Raw genomic sequence first — 19548 nt, forward strand, 5'->3', positions numbered from 1 at the left:
ACTTACTACTGTGCTTAAGCCAGAAAGCATCCTGTCTCACAGGGGCCTCTACCCGTGATCTGTTCTGAACATTGCAGCCGATACTTGGCCGGCATCGAGCGCTTAAAATAGACGGGAGATCCAGATAGGTGGGCTGAGAGGCGAAAGAGAGAGAAAGTAAAAAAGTGAGACAGTTAGAGTGGGATGTAGGATAGTATCGACAATCTGCTGCCTGCCCCCCACACTCCTAATTCACTTTGTGTGTGTGTGTGTGTGTGTGTGTGTGTGTGTGTGTGTGTGTGTGTGTGTGTGCGTGTGTGCGTGCTCTTCAGAGAAGGCCTTTTACAGTAGGCCTATGTAACTGTAAAGTCTGACCAGTAGTGACTAGACAATCTTGTTAAATGCCTCTAACTGGCTGATGCACATACTCACTCCCACTTCAAACAGAAACATATTTACAGTGAAGCAGGTGGAAATACATGCACAACTACTGATTTGTCCATGTAATGAAGCAGGACACACAGAGGTCCATACATGTCTATGAGCTGGAGTGGGCTGCAGAGAGTGCAGGCTTACCCAACACAGATATAAATAACCGGACGGCCTGCACCTTAAGACGGTTTTGTCTGGATGGAGGGCACTCAGGGTTCAATGTAACCTGACAACTTAATCCCTTGTAAGAGAGAGAGGCAGAGAGAGACTGGTGATCGCAGGGCCGTCTAGCATTTCCAAGCTATCTTTGCTTATTAGACAGGAACAAACATTGGCTCTTTTTTGGAATACAGTTCAGCTTGTAATAGAGACCTGCATACTGTGGTCACATTTACTTATAAACAGACAAACACTGTTTGGCTGTACTTTAACACACTGGCTCATATTTCACTGATAGGTTACTGTAGCTGGAGTATAACTTAAACTCAAGTAGGTGACAAGACATTATAAGATTAGGGAAATAGTTTTGGGACATTTTGGGAAATATATTTGATACCACCACAAGTTAAATGAGAATATTGTTACCACTGCGGAGCATCTGCTGGTTGTCTACCAACCTCATGGTTATGGCTTCAGGAAGTTGCTACACCAAGCCAAGACATGATCCTGTATATAACCCACTATACACTAACTGTGAACAGATAAGATACATTTATATAATATATTAATACGTTAACTAACAGCATCAATTAATTTTTTTTTTTTTTTTTTTACCCAAGCCAAGCTATCGCTTTCCAGGTTACAAATCTTTATGCTAAACAAACCAGCTGATAGCTGTAAAAAAAAAAAAAAAAAAACTGCGGGGAAAATATTAAAAAAACACTACTGACTTTCAATATAAAACAGCAATATAACATATTGTTTTGTGAGTTACAGCGACAATAGTAGTTTTTTCAACCATTCTTTGAGCCAGGCTAGCTGTTTCCCCCCCTTTTCCTGTCTCTATGCTAAACTAGTTTACTACTGTCCTTACAGCATAGAGACTGCATCTACAAGAAAGCCCAACAGCACATGACAGGACACAAACAGTATGCAGGTCACTCATCCAATCAGTCCTCACATTTAACATTTTTTCCTGGTACAACTTTCTGCAAGGAATCATCAAACATTCAGCTACAAGCTCTTATTTTACTCAAGTGAAACCTTAAAGGCTAAACTCATCCTCTGGTTTCATCCTCTGGACGTGCCAATGATCAGAAGCAACTAAGAACAAAGCTTTTATTAGTATTGTAGATAGATAGATAGATAGATAGATAGATAGATAGATAGATAAACAGATAGATAGATAGATGATATATAGATAGATAGATAGATAGATAGATAGATATATAGATAGATAGATAGATAGATAGATGATATATAGATAGATATATAGATAGATAGATAGATAGATAGATGATATATAGATAGATATATAGATAGATAGATAGATAGATAGATAGTTAGATAGATAGATAGATAGATAGATAGATGATATATAGATAGATATATAGATAGATAGATAGATAGATAGATAAACAGATAGATAGATAGATGATATATAGATAGATAGATAGATAGATAGATAGATAGATAGATAGATAGATAGATGATATATAGATAGATAAACAGATAAACAGATAGATAGATAGATAGATAGATAGACAGATAGCTAGATAGATAGATAGATGATATATAGATAAATAAACAGATAGATAGATAGATAGATAAACAGATAGATAGATAGATAGATAGATAGATAGATAGATAGATAGATAAACAGATAGATAGATAGATAGATAGATAGATATTGATGAAGGAGTATGTGTACTGTATGTGTGTCTCTGACAGCATGCTGACCTTTCATTTCAGCTGCCTGCGTCAACCTCTCGATGGAATGGAAAATGTGTGTGTGTGTGTGTGTGTGTAGAATCAGGGCGTGTTCCCTCTCTGTGTGCATCTCACGCATACTTGAGGAAATTGTCAATAGTTGCTCACGAAGACCAGGACCAGCTCAGGCTCGTCCAGCCCCCAGAGAGCACACGGTCCATATTAAAGCCCTTCAGATGATGCTGTCTCCCACAAGGGCGTGCTCACCGGTAAGGTTTCCTGCCGTCTTCCTATTACAGTGGTTGTCCTTGCTTAGGAGATGACATTGCGTTTGAAATAGTTCTTTTGAGTGGATGATCTCTCCCGGGAGTGGAAGCCGAGGCTTCTGAGTTCACTGGGTTTGTGTTCATTCATGCAGAGAGTAACAGTGGACTGTGATACTGTAAGGCTGGTATCTATGCATTATTCACATAACTTGGTTTAGCTCCAGATCTGCAAAGCAATACAGCCTGTCCTCCTTTTAAGGAACCACAGTGTGTGTCTCAGGGTGATGAGTTTAAACTAAAAGGTGCAGGAGTCAATCAGCAGGTTGCATTCTTCACACCATACAGTACCATACAAGAAGGGGTTCTAGTTTCCTGAATATCAGCAAGGCTGTAATTTGGTCTGGACATAAGGCTGAAATTCAGCACAACAGCACAGCCTTGAGTGTGATATTGCCATTGTAAAGCAGTTCTACAAGCTGCATATGTAAGTACACTGAAATAAACAAATTGTTGGGAGCTTTTAGCTAGTTCTGAAACAGAATGAAAAAATAACCTGAGAACCTGAAACACATGAACTGCCAAAGCAAATAAGACCATCATCAACAAAAGAGACGATTAGAATTGTTATATTTACTGCCTGTACTGGCTGCCAATTGGTTGTTGTCAGACAAAGCCATATACTGCAGGTTTTCAAAACAGCATTTCCATTTTCATGGCAAAGATTCATAGTGAGTGGTACGCTATGTTTGACTGTTAAGAGACAGTCAGAAAAACTAGGTTACATTGTAACTATGGTTCTCTAAGTGAACAGAATATCTCTCTACTAAGCTAGTATACACGAACAGACAATATTCCCACTTGACAGAACTATGGGCCTACATGTAATATGTTGCTTGGTGGAGAGTATGTGTCAATACGAAAGAGAACACCAGGACATAGGACAAGTTCTGCAAGGAAAAAAGCTGTACCACATTTATGATGAGTCTTAGTAGTTAATATAACAAAGAGTGAGGTCTACTACCTGCTCTTTTAAAGTAAAGAGTCTTAAAATCACATTTGTTGTGAATTGGTGCTATACAGATAAAGATTGATTGATTGATACTGTTGCAAAGCCATTCAAAACATCTCCTTTCCCTCTTTCTACTTTTGGTTTTGTTACCACAGATGGCCTACTTTGTATAATGTACATTTATTTTTATATTTCCACTAATTATGCAATCACTGTTCTAAGTCAAAACACCATTTGTACTCTATAATCTATAATGAATGTCCTTTAAAATTGGTCTTAGTCAAAACTATCTGTTGTATACAATGAGACATTGGTCATTTCATCATTATAAATAGATACAGGTAATTCACAGTAATCCAAATTGACACTGTCTTTGCAGACCTCCTGCATCTTTTTGGACTTTAATCCAATAGCTTTTCAACAGGTAGATGATTCGTCTTAAAGTCTGGCCCAGGTTAAGTGCAATGAGGTCAGACAGGATGGCGGCTGGACAGCACTCGTTTAATCCCTTGACCTGGTCAAACCAACAGATTAGACCAGCTTGTTGGGGGAAATACTCAGGTTGATCCTGTCGCTCTCTGTTGGCTGCACTTCAATCACATTCAATATTTCACTTCCCCTTTCTCCCATCCCCACTGGCCCGGCAGAAAAGGTCAATACAGCACAGTGGCAATGCTTGATCACAGCGCAGGACTATTTCAAACAATGAGTAATGATGGCAGTGCCACAGGCACAGGGATTTTGTAATCGGATGACGTCATGGTATTTAGTACCGAAAAAAATACAGAAAGGAAAAGACAATAATATAAGAGAGATTGAAACCGAAAGCTGGAGCAGGTCCATAATTTAAATTCATTCAAAATAACCAAGCTGCCTGGCAACAGTACTGTACATATGTATATAAAAATATATAATTTACTAAATTCTATTTCTTAATTTAAAATGTGACGTATACCTATGACACATCTGCTATTTTGAAATAATGCATATTAAACTATTACATCAAAGGTAAGATCATTTAAGAGATCATGACTCTGTCCCTTGGCTCCTTTCCCACATGTTAATCCCTTCTCTCTCTTCCTGGTTTCCTATGCTATTCACGGTCCTATCTGAGATAAAGGCATAAACGCCAATCTTGAAAAAAAGAAAGAAATGTGATGTCATGCAGTTGGTATAAGCATCCAGTGTTGAAAGTGTTTGTGTCTGCAAATAATGGAGTTGCTTGTATTGTTTCTGTCTTTGAATGCTTTATAAAAGAACTGTCAAAGGAATCTGTTTTTGTTAACATGCCACTGAAGCAGAAATGCTATTAAATTAACATACGTGTATTATACCAAGATTAATTTATCTCAGTAGAGTGAAGGAGTCAACTTTTGCCTTTTTTATTTGATAAAAAACTCCCGTTAAATAATGTTAGTTTTATTATCAGTGTATAGATTTTTTAATGACAGTGAGGGAGGGAGAGAGAGAGAGATGGACTTCTTATTAGATGTTGAAAGCTAACAACAGGTTTACATCTGAGTGGTCTATGAGGTCAATCAGCTCTCTTAGATTATAACATTGTCATAGGAGGATTAGCTGATCTTCGTCAGTGTCTCATCAATCCTAGACTGTAGGTTTCCACTTACACAGAGAATGTAACAGCACTGAGATTTGTGGGGTTAGATCTTCAGGTGTGCATTCTCTCTTCTTTTGAATTCAAGATTTGAAGACTGAGATGTAAAGATGTAGATATGATGATTTATGGACTGTTATTAAGTTTTTCCTTTTTTTGAAGCATCTTTGAAAACGTCTGTTTCACTGTATTAATCTTGTGTCCAGATTTTTGTGCAACACTTCAATATTCAAACCCCCACCTCAAAGACCTCATCTCTGCAATACTGCCTCTAACTCTGAAGACTGGAAAAACTGAAAACCCAGACACCAAAACCTTGCACTCACACCTTATATCATGTAACGTTTCGGGGCCTCGCCCTTCGTCAGACATCTGACTTAATTGGAGCAGCTTCTGGTGGACAGACTCAGTACTTTTTTTTTACTCTAATAATTTAACATCATAAAGGCTCCTTTTTTCCGAAGCAGTTGTCTAAGTTTAACCAGTTGACAATATACCTCAGTTTTTGTTTTAACACTGCAATCACTTCATAGAATTCATAGGTTGCATACACTCTGGAGATTGAATTGAAACTGTTATTATTGTTGTTTTTTATTGGGACTTAAACCATCACTGAATACTGAAATCTTAAGAAATAATCAATTATAATTATGTACATATTTAGATCCCTAGATATATTTAGCAGGTCCCTGGATGTGGCTGTGTGTCTCACTTCATGTTATTGTTCCTTCACTGTTGCACATAACAGACCTCGAGCCAATATTTCCTGTGCCACCTTTACAATTAATGCTAGCATAAGCTGTGTGTCTATACGTGTGTGCTCTATGTGTGTGTTTAAGTGTCGTGTGCATTTGCCCTTTGTCCCGGCTGCTATGTGTTCTGGTATGTAGCTAAAGGTCGGGGCCAGGCAGAGAGCAAGTCGGCAGGGGCCCGGTCGGGGGGAAGAGCCACGCAGCCAAAGGCCAGCAGCTAGGACGGAGCCATGAAAATCAGGACACAACAATGCAGATCCTTGTGCACAGACTAAAAGATTAAAGGCCATAGAATGTAAGAGGAAGTAATAAGTTAGTGTATTTATAATATCCTTTCACAGAGGCTGCAATAAGCACACAGTGAGGGTAATTTAAGAGCAGCAGCTGATGTGTGCTTAAGCCCACAGCTAATGTGAGCTAATGTGTCATTCCAGAAACTTCTCGCCTGTCCTAATACACTGACTTCATAGCGCTCCAGTGCAGGCTGTTACTGAGGGTTTTGCTTGTCAGGACAGCTACAGCACACACACACATACACAGTTAATGAGTTATCCAGCACTTCTCCTACTGGTCAGAAGAGGTATTGCAGGGTCAAAAGTCCCCTCTTGTAGAGGTTTACAGAGCATAGAGTGTCACCTCTGACCTTTTATTCTTGGGCTTTTCATCACTGATCGCTTTACATGTCAGAGCTGTGTGTTACTGCATGACTAGACTTGATTTTAACAATAAAAGGAGAGTAAAGGGCATTTCCCTGCATAGCCTCAACCCAGGCTTTTCTGAAGTAGATAGATGCTTAAAAACATATATTTGTCATTCTGCTCTGTTTTTGTCTGTCCCTGTGCTAATCCAGCCGTAGAACAACATCGTCATTGTGTTGTTGACTCACAGCAAAACTTTGTAAGACAAAGTTGGGAGACTGCCATTTGTTATACAATCTTTTCAGATCTGTGGCCTGCAGGGAAATTTAAACTCAGAAATATGTGCTAGTGGAACTTTACAAGGGTAGGAAACACAATGAAGAACACCTCTATGATCCTGTGATGAATACTAAAGTAATACTAAAGGTATGAATAAAGACCAGATGAGGCTCATTTAAGCATAACTTTGCATTGTCAGGAGCTTGGGCAAGCGGGTGTTCAAATTCCACATCTGTAATCTATGAATAAAGGTTGTTTGCACAGCTTTCCTCCATTTTGGCCACTTTGATAAATAAGGCATACACACAGTTCGAATAGAAGATCCAGAGATGAAATCCATGGGCCCGGGGATACGACTGGCCTGACTGAACGGCTGCCATCTCGCTTATCCTCTCAAAATCTTTGTAGGAAATATGAAAGATGGTCTGGAAATCATACAAAACTCACTTCCTCATCTGAAGGAGTAGATGAAAAACATGGAGTAACTTTTCTTGTTTAGTTGGTTATAGTTTATACTATGAAATATATAGTTAGGTGACCCTAGAACAGTTACTCTGCCAAAGCACTTCATTCATAAGTTATGTCAGACCCTGATTCACCTAATCTGCAAATATCAAAATGTTTTTGCATATGTACTCACTTGTAAATAAGTGCAAAGACTCATGGGACTTCACAAACAAGTTTTCATCAAAAAGCTTCAAATGCACAGTAACTATTGCTGAACTGACTCTGAAAGTGAACGTTTTCCCACTGTTTGTTTTGTGCAAAATGTTTTACAACAAACTGAGCTGTCATTGACTGACTAATGGCACAATAATGATAGGTATTTAGTATAACAGCGATTACACAAATCATCACCTTAACGCCACTGGATTTACGAGCGCTTGTGCATGTACCAACAACGGTTGAGTTGAGGTGAGTACCATATGTTTTTCTGATCAAGCATAAGAGTCATATAAGGCAGTATCAGTAACTGATCATTTATAATTTCATGAAGACTATAGCAGCTGAAGTCATTACAGTAGCCTATTTATTCCACACTTTATGACCACTACGTAGTCCTTAAAGGGATACTTCACCCGTTGAAACATGAATCTGTGTTGACATTGGGTCATATATGTAGTAGAAATGTGAAATACATTTTGAAGTTGGTGCCTTCTTGGCCGTGAAAAGGCAGAAAGTGTCTTTTTGGCTCATGTGGATGAAAGACACCAAATCCCAGAATGCACAGCACCGCAGGCCACTCCCACTAAGGTCCGAATCAGAATCAGAAATACTTTATTAATCCCAGAGGGAAATTAGATCATTACAGTTTCTCCAAAATATACAATATAGCAGTAGAAATATAGTAATAAAAACATTTACAGACATATTTACTTCAACACATACGGCCATTTCCTCAACTGATTCAGAGATTTCTTCCAGAAGGAATTGGTATCTTGGAAATTCCTGGCAGAAAACAGACTCTATGTCTGTGTACATAGGCAAACAGCAAGAGCACCAACACTACCAGTCAGCCCCAGCTAGAGATGGCCCGGGCGGCCAGCAATATAGCAATATAGCTACTAGACGGTTGCTGGCCGGTAACGGCAGCCGCAGCAGCCAGAAGACAAGACCTGCCTGTCTGCAGCAGCCGTCTTCGCCATTATCAGCTTTCTCCATAGAGCCTGTTAGCATAGCTACCAAGCAATATGGCAGACGTTAAGTTTCGATTCTGGGAGTGAGTTCCCACCCACTGATCTGTGATTGGTCTGTAGCTTCAGTGGTCAAAAATATGAGGAACTAGCGTTGTAGTTTCACCCGGCTAAACAGAACAGCTTCCACTGATGCAAAAATCGTCATTTTGCGTCACTGGAAGCTCCTTTTCAGACTCAGAAATACAAACATTTCCCATCTCAGGGGAAAATGAGGAAGAGATGCACGACCATTCAAAAATGCTACCAGGTTTCTAATGATACAAAGCTTAATGCAAATGGGTGAAGTATCCCTTTAAGTGTGACAAGAGCTGTGACATTGTGTACAGGTGTGGGTTGTGGGAGAATCTGAAATTTACAAAGGAAACACAGAGATTATCAGGACTGATCAGTATAATTGATATTTGTTCCATGTTAAGTTGAGAGCAGTTTTTTTTTAATTACATCAACTAGCTTAGCATCCTAGTTTGCATTACGTGAACAGCATGTATTGAGTTATTGTTTTCCTGAGCTAAAGGCTGAGATTCCATTAAACCCAGACTCACATAGCAAACAACATCTGGTAAACGTATGTTTGTTGTGAATTTGAGTCTTGAAACGACTACTCGAGAGTTAATTTGTAACTATGTGTTAGAAAGAATTTTTAAAGCATGCTTTAATTGTTCGCAATCATTTGGGGGCAGTTTTTTCAGATTGCTTAGTGTTAGTCATACCTTCCCAGTAAGTTTTTCCTGGATTGAATGTTTAAGTTGCGAGTACAGTGTATGTGTGCACACAGTAGCATTTCATAGTGATGTCTAGCTCAAGTAAAAAACATCCTAGATAACAGAAAACAAAAAGTCATGGCATAACTTAGTCAGGGGATCCTTAACCAGTTAAATGTCTTACTGAAGATGTTTGAAATTCTGTTATCCACATTATATACGTGTGTGTGTGTGTGTGTGTGTGTGTGTGTGTGTGTGTGTGTGTGTGGTTCATAATTTTAAAAAAATGGGAGGGTGTGCAGAATCTATGCTTTTGTCTTTAGTCCAGAATAAAGATATAAAGAGGAGGAAGATTAAATGCATCCAGTAGGTGACCTAAGATAGTGGTTATTAAACATTCAAAATGAAATATGAGGCACCGGTTGCCTAGTGGTTGGTGCGCACACCCCATTTCGGGAGGCTGTGGTCCACCAAGCAGGCGGGCCCGGGTTAAAATCCGACCCGTGACTCCTTTCCCGCATGTCATTCCCCTCGCTCTCTGTCCCTGATTTCTGACTCTATCCACTGTCCTGTCTATAAAATAAAGGAACGATAAGCCAAAAAATAAACCTTAAAAAAAATGAAATGTGATATAATGACGCTTCTGTCATTACATCCAATTAGCATTAAATCCAATGAAATATTGACAGATTATAATAGGGTGAATCTAGTTCCCAAAACAAAGCACACATTTTGAAAGTTAAAATCTCTGTCAGGTTGCAAGCAAAGTGTTGCTAATGTTACTAACTGTACGAATACTGTGGGCAAGTCAAAAGTCACTTTTTAAACTAATAATGTTTATCATGCTCATTTTAAATCTTCAGTCTGCTTAATACTAAGAAGCTACGATGCCAAATAAATGTTGTGAGATCATACTCCCATCCTTACACAGTGACCCCCCACACTGTTCTTACTGCATGAGCCTCTTCCTTTTAGATCTGCAAGGTCAGCTCTGCATGTCAGTCTGACTGAGAGAGATGAATATCTGCTCACTCACGCCTTTGCTGTGCCCCGATTCCACAGCGGAGGAGCAAAAGGTTTACACATTCATAAACATTATGCTATGTGCATGTCGTGCGTCATGGAAGGAGCCCTCCCCCGTGCTTTATGTATATGAATGAATGGCTTCACACAGGGAGCAGCTCCTCCCCAGGAAATCCATGACTATACTTTCCAGAAATAGAGTATGACTTGCTTAAAGTGGAACTAATGCATCAGCAGCGGGTTTCCAGCAGGGCTAAATGGGATGGAGGCCGGGGTGTACCTTCTTGCTTGTAGCTGAACCTGTTGTGAAAGTGCGTGTTTTGCATGCAGTTCAGCAAACAGGCGCACTGGATTTCCCACGCCAGGCTGTACAAATTCTTATATGCATGCACCTCTGCACACACACAAATGCACCCAGACACGCATAGAGGGAAGTGTAGGCGGTGTGACGCAGGCATAATGAGTCACTCCTCTGAGACAAAGAATGAGTTCCAACACACACCGCTGACTATTATGTCTCCGACAAGTTAGCTGGACAGGAGAAATGATCAGAGGCGAGAACACTTATATGTCTTCAAATGACCCCAAATAATATCTTGACACAAACTTCTTTAAATGACCAAAAAAGGTCAGACATTTTTTATTTTATTTTGCCTAATGATTTTACGTTTGGTTTTGTCTTCAACGCACAAATATGATAATGATGTGTAAGGCTGTAACTAGCAACACAAACCTGTCATCAAAGATAAGCGTGCCGCCATAATGCCAGGCGTTTCCACAGAGAAGGGTGAAAGAGGAAGAAACAGCGGAAAAACAGTTAACCTTTTTTAATGTTCTAAGTATATTTTAAGTAAATTATGCATAAACCACCACCTTAGCATGCTAATAACTTTGCAACCTAACATTTTCTATTTTATTTTCTACACTTTTAAGATACAATGTGTGTTTAAAGGCCAGTTAACTGAAGTTTTTATGTCACAAAATATCACATGTAGTTAAAAAAAAAAAGTCTAGAATGAATTTACAGATCGATGTTAACAACACTTATTAACCAGGCCCTATGATCAAGAGGAGACTAACTCCTGATGTAATACAATCCTTGTCCACAAGGGGGCATACAATCTGTCCCATACCTGTGCTTTGGCAGCTGCCATTTACTTTCCAAACTGTTGCCCAATCCTGTATGTCCCTTCAGTGGATACAAAGGCAAACGTGATAGTATGTTGCAGCACTTCCCAAGGATAAAGAGGCCTTATTCAAATAGAGATAAGGCAGCAGCCTTGCCTGATAAACCCATGGTGAAATACGCATTTCTCCCTCCACATTCACAGACCAAACACAAAGCTGTAAAGTTACACAATTGTGAGCGTTGCCAAGGCTCAGTTATAGGGCTTTCCATTTGTGCAATTAGTCCAGAATAAGGCATTAACACTGGGTGATGTTGGACAATAATTGCCTCTCAAACTGCTTGCAGACTTTGTTAGCAAAACTCCACAGGAGATTTGGATTGCTCACTCCCTCTGTCAAACACACGCGTGCGCGCACACACACTCTCGCCCCAGATGGGAGACAGATGTTTTATACACAAGGTCAAGGAGTCCGCGCAGTTATTGTCTGCTGCACCGTTTCTTAGTATTCTCCATGTTGTTCATATCCCCACATCCACATAAATCCAGGAAATTTCCTCTGGAATGGAAAACATGTCCTACTCACACGGATCTTTTTTTTCCCCCTCTTTTTTACTCTCCCTCTTATTTGTTTCTCTCTCTCTTACACACACAGACTTTACTTCCCCTTCTTGTGTAATGGTAGTTCAACACATCAACATGTATAGGACAAAACAAAAGGCACTCCTTAAGAAACAAGTGAATCTATTATATTGCCCCGATTACTCTGTGTTTTTGTCTGTCTTTCTGGATGTTTCTGGGTCTGTTAGTTCTCTGGCAGATTGCTCGTGACAACTATTGACACACAAAGTAACAAAGAGAAGATGAAGCATAAGGAGAGGAGGAGAAGTTTCTAATCTTATTATCCCTGCCTAAACTAATCCATTTGAGCAACACCTCCAAGTAATCCATACCCATTTACACATGTTGAACACCTCATATCAGACACACAGGCCCATTTCATTTAAAAGCAGTTATTGAAGGTGATCAATGAAGATTAAACAACAGTAAAAAAAAAGATGACAGACATACAGGATACTTTGCTGCTGGGCTCAGAGGGAATAAGGAAAACTATCCTGCATGGAGGCACCGGAGACATCCCAAAACTCATCACTGGGGCAAAGGTAAAGAGGACCATCAATACATGTATAACATCATAAGAGCTGTAAATTAAATCAGTTTTTGCTGTATTTTTAATTAAACTAACTTCGTTGTGATCTATGATGGACTTATCAGTGAAAAAAAAAACTTTGACTTTACATCCCACTTTCAGTAAAAAATAAATCTAATGAAAGAATATGGATAATTATAGCAGCTTTGAATGGTGAATCTTTTAGGCCAGTTCAAATTGATTAATAGAGTTCCCTCGCACAGTATTTTTTAAAGTTATGAATCTTATAGGAGAATTCTATAAATATATTAGTATATGGTTATTAATTATAGCCTCCTGTGCGCAGCATCACATGACCTGCAGAGACAAGGAAGAGCAACGTTTAAATCTAATATACAACCATACCCTCTGTCTAAAAAACATGTCATTGACTAAATTGTAAACTTTGCAGGGTTTTTGTCATACATTAGATCAAATAAAAGCAAAATGTTGTATCTCCTTGAGTATCCCTAGACTTAATGGAGCAATAAGTAGCAGCTTATTGAAAGCCTGTTGTAAAGCATGACTAAACATTTCATATGAAGGGCTTTTGTTAAATATGCATGGCTTCCTTACTGAAGATCTATGGATTTCATTTTGGGGTTGGTTGTGCCAATCTGAAACGGTTTCAGTTTAAAACAGGGTTTATCTGTTGCTGCAATTCCTATAAGTATCCAGTAGAGGCTGATAAAGGACATCATTCATTCAGGTGTGGTGAGTAACCAAAATAATTATTATCTATTGTTGAGTGAGATTAGTTTTCAAGACAGAACGCCCCTACTACTTTGTGTGATCAACTTTTTTTATAATTCAGAATCAGGACCAAGTTTTTGGTAAATTTCCCAATGAAAGGAATTTGGCATTTTTTGGTGCAAAATCAGAGCAGCTGTGTAATAAAAAAGTAGAAAGCTTGTAGAAAGCTTGTAAACATGATTACGTAAAGTGTCATTTAACATGAAAATAAAACAAACTATGAAAACAATTAAAATAAGGAAAAAAATGATTATTATACGTACTTAATATGCAAAATAATTTAATGTATTTTATTTGTAAAGGGACCATATTCAAATTAAACATAGCCTACATGTTACCATTTGATGCATTGTGCCAGAGGTAACTTAAAGCTAGTTTTCATCTGCAGTCCTTTGGCAGATAAGAACATAAGTGTATCTAACAGCTGCACAGTTGTGCAGGAACATGGCAGATGATGGTTGAGTACATAAAGCTTGCAGTGTAGAAGGTAGACACAGTGTGCAGTGTGAACAGACAATAATCAAGTCCTTCATGCGTTCATGCTAAAATGACTCTTGAATTAAGAAAATAGCTTCAAATTCAAGGAGAGTGCACACTTTGAATATCTAACTGGTACAGAGGTTTCCTTAATGCATCAAGTGATGGGTTGCCAAAGGCATTTGGTGTTATCATGTTTCCATTTATCACGCCTAGCTTGTGCTGGAGGTGGTTTTTATAGGAGATCCTCTAGAAAGAGCAGATTTTTTTCCCAAGGTGTTCACACTTCTCTGAATTGTTCGACTTTCCTCTGACGTTGCGCAAGACAGCCTTGGCATGTCTGTCCTCCATCCTGTTTGTGTGTGTGTTTCTGTGTGTGTGTGTGTGCGTGTGTGTGTGTGTGTGTGTGTGTGTGTGTGTGTGTGTGTGTGCGAAGGTCTGCACTGTTGAATAACTGCACAGTGTGAAGTTCATGACATAACGTTTTAATTGAGACTGTTGTGTGTTTAGTCCCGTTAAAAAAGTCAGTTTTGACTTGACACCAACTTTTTTCTCATGCAAAAAGACTTTATGTCCTCAATGATCATCTGAATTTCACCATCCATGCATGTGGACTTTCTAGTTCCTATAATTAAGCTGAGTTTGAGCTAAGTTTAAAAGCTCACAATGGTCCTATTCTTAACGAGCACACTTCATGTTATTCCTCAACATAGTTCTTTCCCCCCCCAGGTAACGTTCCACTTCCGCACCCAGTTGTGTGACGATGATCGCACAGTGATAGATGACAGCAAAGTGGCGGGGACACCCATGGAGATTGTGATCGGCAACATGTTCAAACTGGACGTCTGGGAGACTCTGCTGGCCTCTATGAGGATCGGGGAAGTGGCTGAATTCTGGTGCGACACCATTGTGGGTGAATTTAGTTTGCAGTAGTTTCAGCTGCTTTGTGTTTTTATTTGTTGTTGTGTTACCTAGGTTTCTTATTTGTTTGTTTTTAAGCGCATTTTATTAAAGTCTGTCAGTAAAAAGCTCTACTCTACACAGAGTGACATCACGCTGCAGGTGTGGATGTGATAGGCTGCTTTCAATTTTAAGTAACTAAACAGCAGAACAGGACAAATGTTTTTGTGCTCCAGTTTTAAATATGAAGCACAATAAGCCCACGCTTCTCCTTGAGACCTCTCTGTAATGAAATAAAAAAGTGAACATGAGTTGCCAGATATAACAAAGGCATTAATGAGCCTCACAGGACTTGCAGAGAAAGCAGTTAGGCGTTTTCGACGTTTTAAAAACAGGTTCAACAGGTTACCTAAAGTAAAGACAACTGCATAGAATAACTGAACAGATGTTGTTAATTAAAAACTCTGCCTCAGTCTGAGTCACTTTTAAATTAGGTTCACTTTAAAAATGTCCTTAATGTTTCTTTGTAAGTCATATTTTGTGGCACTAAATGATGCTTCTTTGTGACCCCTTCCTGTCATGAAAGCTGCCGTACAGATATAATATTCAAATACACAGTAAGATACATGCAACCTACCACAAACACGTCCTCGAATATATGTTGATGTATGTGTTTCTTATGTAATGTGTCATGCCTTATCTGTGTTTCTGTGACCGTGTGTGTGTGTGTGTGTGTGTGTGTGTGTGTGTGTGTGTGTGTGTGTGTGTGTGTGTGTGTGTGTTTGTGTGTGTCAGAGACAGATGGGTTCAGGCATGCTGTCGTTAATCTGCAGCAGCCTCACTTTTTCCTAATCGGCTCTGATTCCTGCTGAATCAGCACCACTGCCTCCCCTCCTCTCTGATTAGGTTAGATGGGGCTTACAGCATTTATTTGCCCCTCTGAACAACACGGCTGCACCTCGCACTCAGATGAGTAAAGCAATGCAGTATCACTAACACCCAGTAGAGGGCAGACTTGCCTCGTTAAACTAAGGGAAAATACTTGAGGTGACGTTAAATAGTTTCAAAATTATATTAAGATTATTATCTGGCTTTTTTAAACTGAATTAAAAGACACCTTAAAAAAAGAGGATAATAAATGCACCAATTCCATACACACCATGTCTTTTTCTGCTTTTAAAGAGTTCTAGTCACATCTTATTTTATGTTTTGATTGACTTCATCTACATATCAAAATAACTAATGGTGATTTCAATGACCTTTTATCCAACTATCTTCTGGCTCATGTGGCGCTCTGTAGTCTGTCCTGTACTTGCTTTGATATTGACTTGATATGATTGTAAAGGTGGTTTGCCCTTCAATGAGCTCTGGAGTATACATAAAGGTTTATTAATTGACTGATTGAATCCAGGAGATGCTCAACAGACAGTTAAGTTACAATTCCTGACATTTGAGAAATTAGAGACTATTACAGACTTAGCTTACTAAGGCATTCAAGGCAAGTTGGTCAACATTTTTTGCAAATCTGAATAATCCTCATAATGTAGTCTTGTTAACTGCTCTCCCCTCCAGCACACTGGTGTGTACCCACTTGTATCAAAGAGTATGAGGCGCATCACGGAGGGCAAAGACCCGGTGGACTGGCACATCCACACATGTGGTATGGCCAACATGTTCGCCTACCACAGCCTCGGCTACGATGACCTGGACGAGCTGATGAAGGAACCGAAGCCTCTCTACTTTGTCCTGGAGCTGCTCAGGGTGAGACAGAACAGACATGACCACATGAGTCTGTGTGATCTATAAATCAACACATGTATATTTCAGTTTGGTGTTATACAATAGTGTAATTTAGTGCACCAGCATAGTTCAATGCTATATTAAAAGTGTTTTAAGTCAACTCAGCAAATTACTCACATAGGTGTGTGACTGACAGGTGCAGCAGCCCAGTGAGTACAACAGGGAGTCGTGGGCTCTGAGTGATGAGGAGAGGCTGAAGGTGGTGCCTGTGCTGCACGGACAGGGGAACAAACTCTACAAACAAGGACACTACCAAGAGGCCACACAAAAGTACAAGGAAGCCATCATCTGCATAAAGAATGTGCAGACCAAGGTCACTATGTCAAATGAGTATTTTAAACAAGTGTTTAGCTGACACACTTCCCAGAAGACCCAGCACACACCCTAACTGAAAAAAACATTCAATCACTTATATGAAATAATGTACAAAGCTCCAACGTGCAGATCCATGCTCAAAAATAGAGCCCACTGTGTGCATGTATTTTATATTTCTGTGAATGTACTACATATGCAACAGTTACAAAACTGTAATTTTTCAACTGTGATTATTCGTGCATAGTGTGCACTGGTGTTGTTTTCTTTGTATTATTTCTTTGCCTCTGGAAACACCAAAAATGAAAAACACCATTCAAAGTCTTAGGAAAGGCAGTGGTGTAAAGGGTGTTGATCATGGACGATCTTCTTTCCTCTACAGAAGAAAGCATGGGAGGTCCAGTGGCTGAAGCTGGAGAAGATGGCCAACACCTTAACGCTCAACTACTGCCAGTGTCTGCTGCGCATGGAGGAGTACTACGAGGTCATTGAACACACCAGTGACATCATCAATCAGCACCCAGGTTTGCCCCCGTTAACAGTACAAGTGTGGCTCTACAGCAAGGAGACGCTTTTAAAGCCGAGGAATCTCATTCGCTCAGTAAATTATCACGTTTCAGGCGGTTGATATGTGAGTGTGAATCACTGTCATGCTGTGTTAGCATTACAGCCTCACGGCTTATTCACTCTAACATGCTGAGTATGTTTTCACTGAGCATTTTTTATGGTAGCTGTAAATGCATGCTTCATGTGCCTATAAAAGTCTGACCCTAAATAATTGGTGCATGCACAGTCTACACTAGTATGTGTTCATGGATGCACATGTACAGTAAATGTAACACGGTTTCAAAAGGCTCCTGAATGATTCACATCATGATGATTGTGCTGCTGTCAGATATGGAAGTGTATTTGTTTCCAGGTGTAGTGAAGGCCTTCTACCTGCGAGGTAAGGCCCACCTGGAGGTGTGGAATGAAGCGGAGGCCCAGCAGGACTTCAGCAGGGTGCTGGACCTCGACCCCAGCATGAAGAAGGCCGTGAAGAAGAATCTGGCTGTGCTGACCATGCGCATGGAGGAGAAGAACCAGGAGGACAGGGACACGTACAAGGGCATGTTTTAAATTGAAGACACTAATGTAGAGTTTTGACAATCAGGAGTGACGGGCAACCAAAGAGTTAAGTTATTAAATCATCGACTTGAACAGAAGATGCTCCCAGAAGTGTAGAATAATAATAATATATTAGACTTTTATTGTGCTTTTCTAAATACTCAAAGGCACTTAACAAAGAATACGAAACAAAACAAACCAACGGAAAACAATATAAAAAAGAAATAATGTAAAAGAAGGAGGGTAAGCAATGTAAAAGATAAGAGAGGTTGTTGTTGTTTTCCCAATCAGGAAGTAACACAATCCCGCCTTCTCCATAATTAGCTGTATTTATTCGATCTATGATAGTAAAAATTGACCTAATTTATCCTATTTTTAATTGCTCAAGTGGTAAACCTGTTGTTTGTCTATAATATATTCTAGTGTGTAGCAAGACTGTGCTTATGGTTAAAGAAAGAGTAAGTACTCAAAAGATCAATTAAGCTCAAAGAACGTGACTGGTTCTTTTCAAAATGGCCTGCATGGAGCATCATGGAGAGCATATGGTGTTGACTAAAATGTGTTTGATGAAACTTTATGAATGACACTGTTCATGCACAGTCAATGATGTAAATTGACTGAAATAAAAGCAATGCTTGTGTTTGTGTTTTCATTTCAGAAGGCTTTATTGTGTCTCTGTGATGTTTCCGGGCATAAGTAAAAGCTGGTGCATTTGATGCAAGCCTTTCTTTGTTTTTGTTGTCCTCAGATGTTTCTAACCAGTGAAGGGTATTATTGTTGTGCTTTCTGAATGTGGTTTCTTTTAACACACGAAGAAAATGAAAAGGGGAGAGAAGCGATGAAAGATTTATTCTGTTAGGAACTTACTATTTCTGAGATAGTCTCCATTATATGAAAAAGGATAGGGGAGATAATAAAAATTGGAAATGACAGTACTAGACAACTCTTTTGGTGTTGCCATGGGTCACTTGGGGACACATTCGGGGAGAGGGTTCCTCTTTTCTCATTTAGGGCCATATTGTGGGAAAATATCTGTCAGTGATTTGCTTTGCTCGAGACTGAAACATCTCAACATCAGCTGGATTAAAAGATTCCATGAAATTATGTTTTTCTTGTGTTTCTGATGTAAAAGGGACTGAGGAAGAGGCTACAATGTTTATAAACATTTTTAATGACCGTCAGTGTTATGAACAGAAGGTAACTCCTCAAAGTCGTGTAAGCACATTGCCCTTCCACAAGGTAGAGCTCTGACCATAATTATATTTCTGCTGCTCATGAACCATGTTGTAGTAATCATCCAGAGCCCCGAGCAGCACTTTCATTTTCCGGAGAAGTCGAAGGGCTCGTAAAAATAAAATGATCTTTGGTGGCATGTGTCCTTCCTTTCATCCTTTTCTACACATCTTTAAGAGACCTTTATTGTGAAAGGTTCGCTATAAAGAATAGAGGGACAAAATGCAGCAAAGGGGGAGTTTGGACTTACACATCTGTGGAAAGCACTAAAAAAAAAACATTTGACTGCTCTTATGTCTGTGTTCTGTCTTAAAATAAGAGACAAATAGTGTGACATCATACTCACAGCTCAGTATCATTCAGGGAATCCCCCCACCATCACTAGCACAG

General features: G+C 39.4%; 1 protein-coding gene across 2 annotated transcripts; it reads left to right on the top strand.

Moving 5' to 3' along the window:
• The first annotated feature begins 2440 nt into the window (after positions 1-2440).
• On the top strand, positions 2441-18641 carry aipl1 (aryl hydrocarbon receptor interacting protein-like 1). Of its 2 annotated transcripts, none has more exons than XM_065960744.1 (6): positions 2441-2549; positions 14536-14715; positions 16279-16467; positions 16643-16819; positions 17201-17342; positions 17738-18641. In XM_065960744.1, exons 1-6 carry the CDS (start codon positions 2517-2519, stop codon positions 17935-17937), a joined length of 921 nt encoding a protein of 306 aa, XP_065816816.1. In that variant the 5' UTR covers positions 2441-2516; the 3' UTR covers positions 17938-18641. The 2 variants fall into 2 exon arrangements, with proteins under 2 accessions (XP_065816816.1, XP_020495042.1); XM_020639386.3 differs by lacking the exon at positions 2441-2549 and adding an exon at positions 12327-12550.
• Positions 18642-19548: the final 907 nt, after the last annotated feature.

Source organism: Labrus bergylta, chromosome 11 (assembly GCF_963930695.1).
Source record: "Labrus bergylta chromosome 11, fLabBer1.1, whole genome shotgun sequence".
NCBI lineage: Eukaryota > Metazoa > Chordata > Actinopteri > Labriformes > Labridae > Labrus > Labrus bergylta.

Excerpts from the sequence above, each read along its gene's own strand:
- aipl1 (XM_020639386.3), top strand. The coding sequence starts at position 12,446 with ATGACAGACATACAGGATACTTTGCTGCTGGGCTCAGAGGGAATAAGG. Across the intron at positions 12,551-14,535 it reads AACTCATCACTGGGGCAAAG|GTAACGTTCCACTTCCGCAC; the intron begins GTAAAGAGGACC and ends TTCCCCCCCCAG. Across the intron at positions 17,343-17,737 it reads CATCATCAATCAGCACCCAG|GTGTAGTGAAGGCCTTCTAC; the intron begins GTTTGCCCCCGT and ends ATTTGTTTCCAG.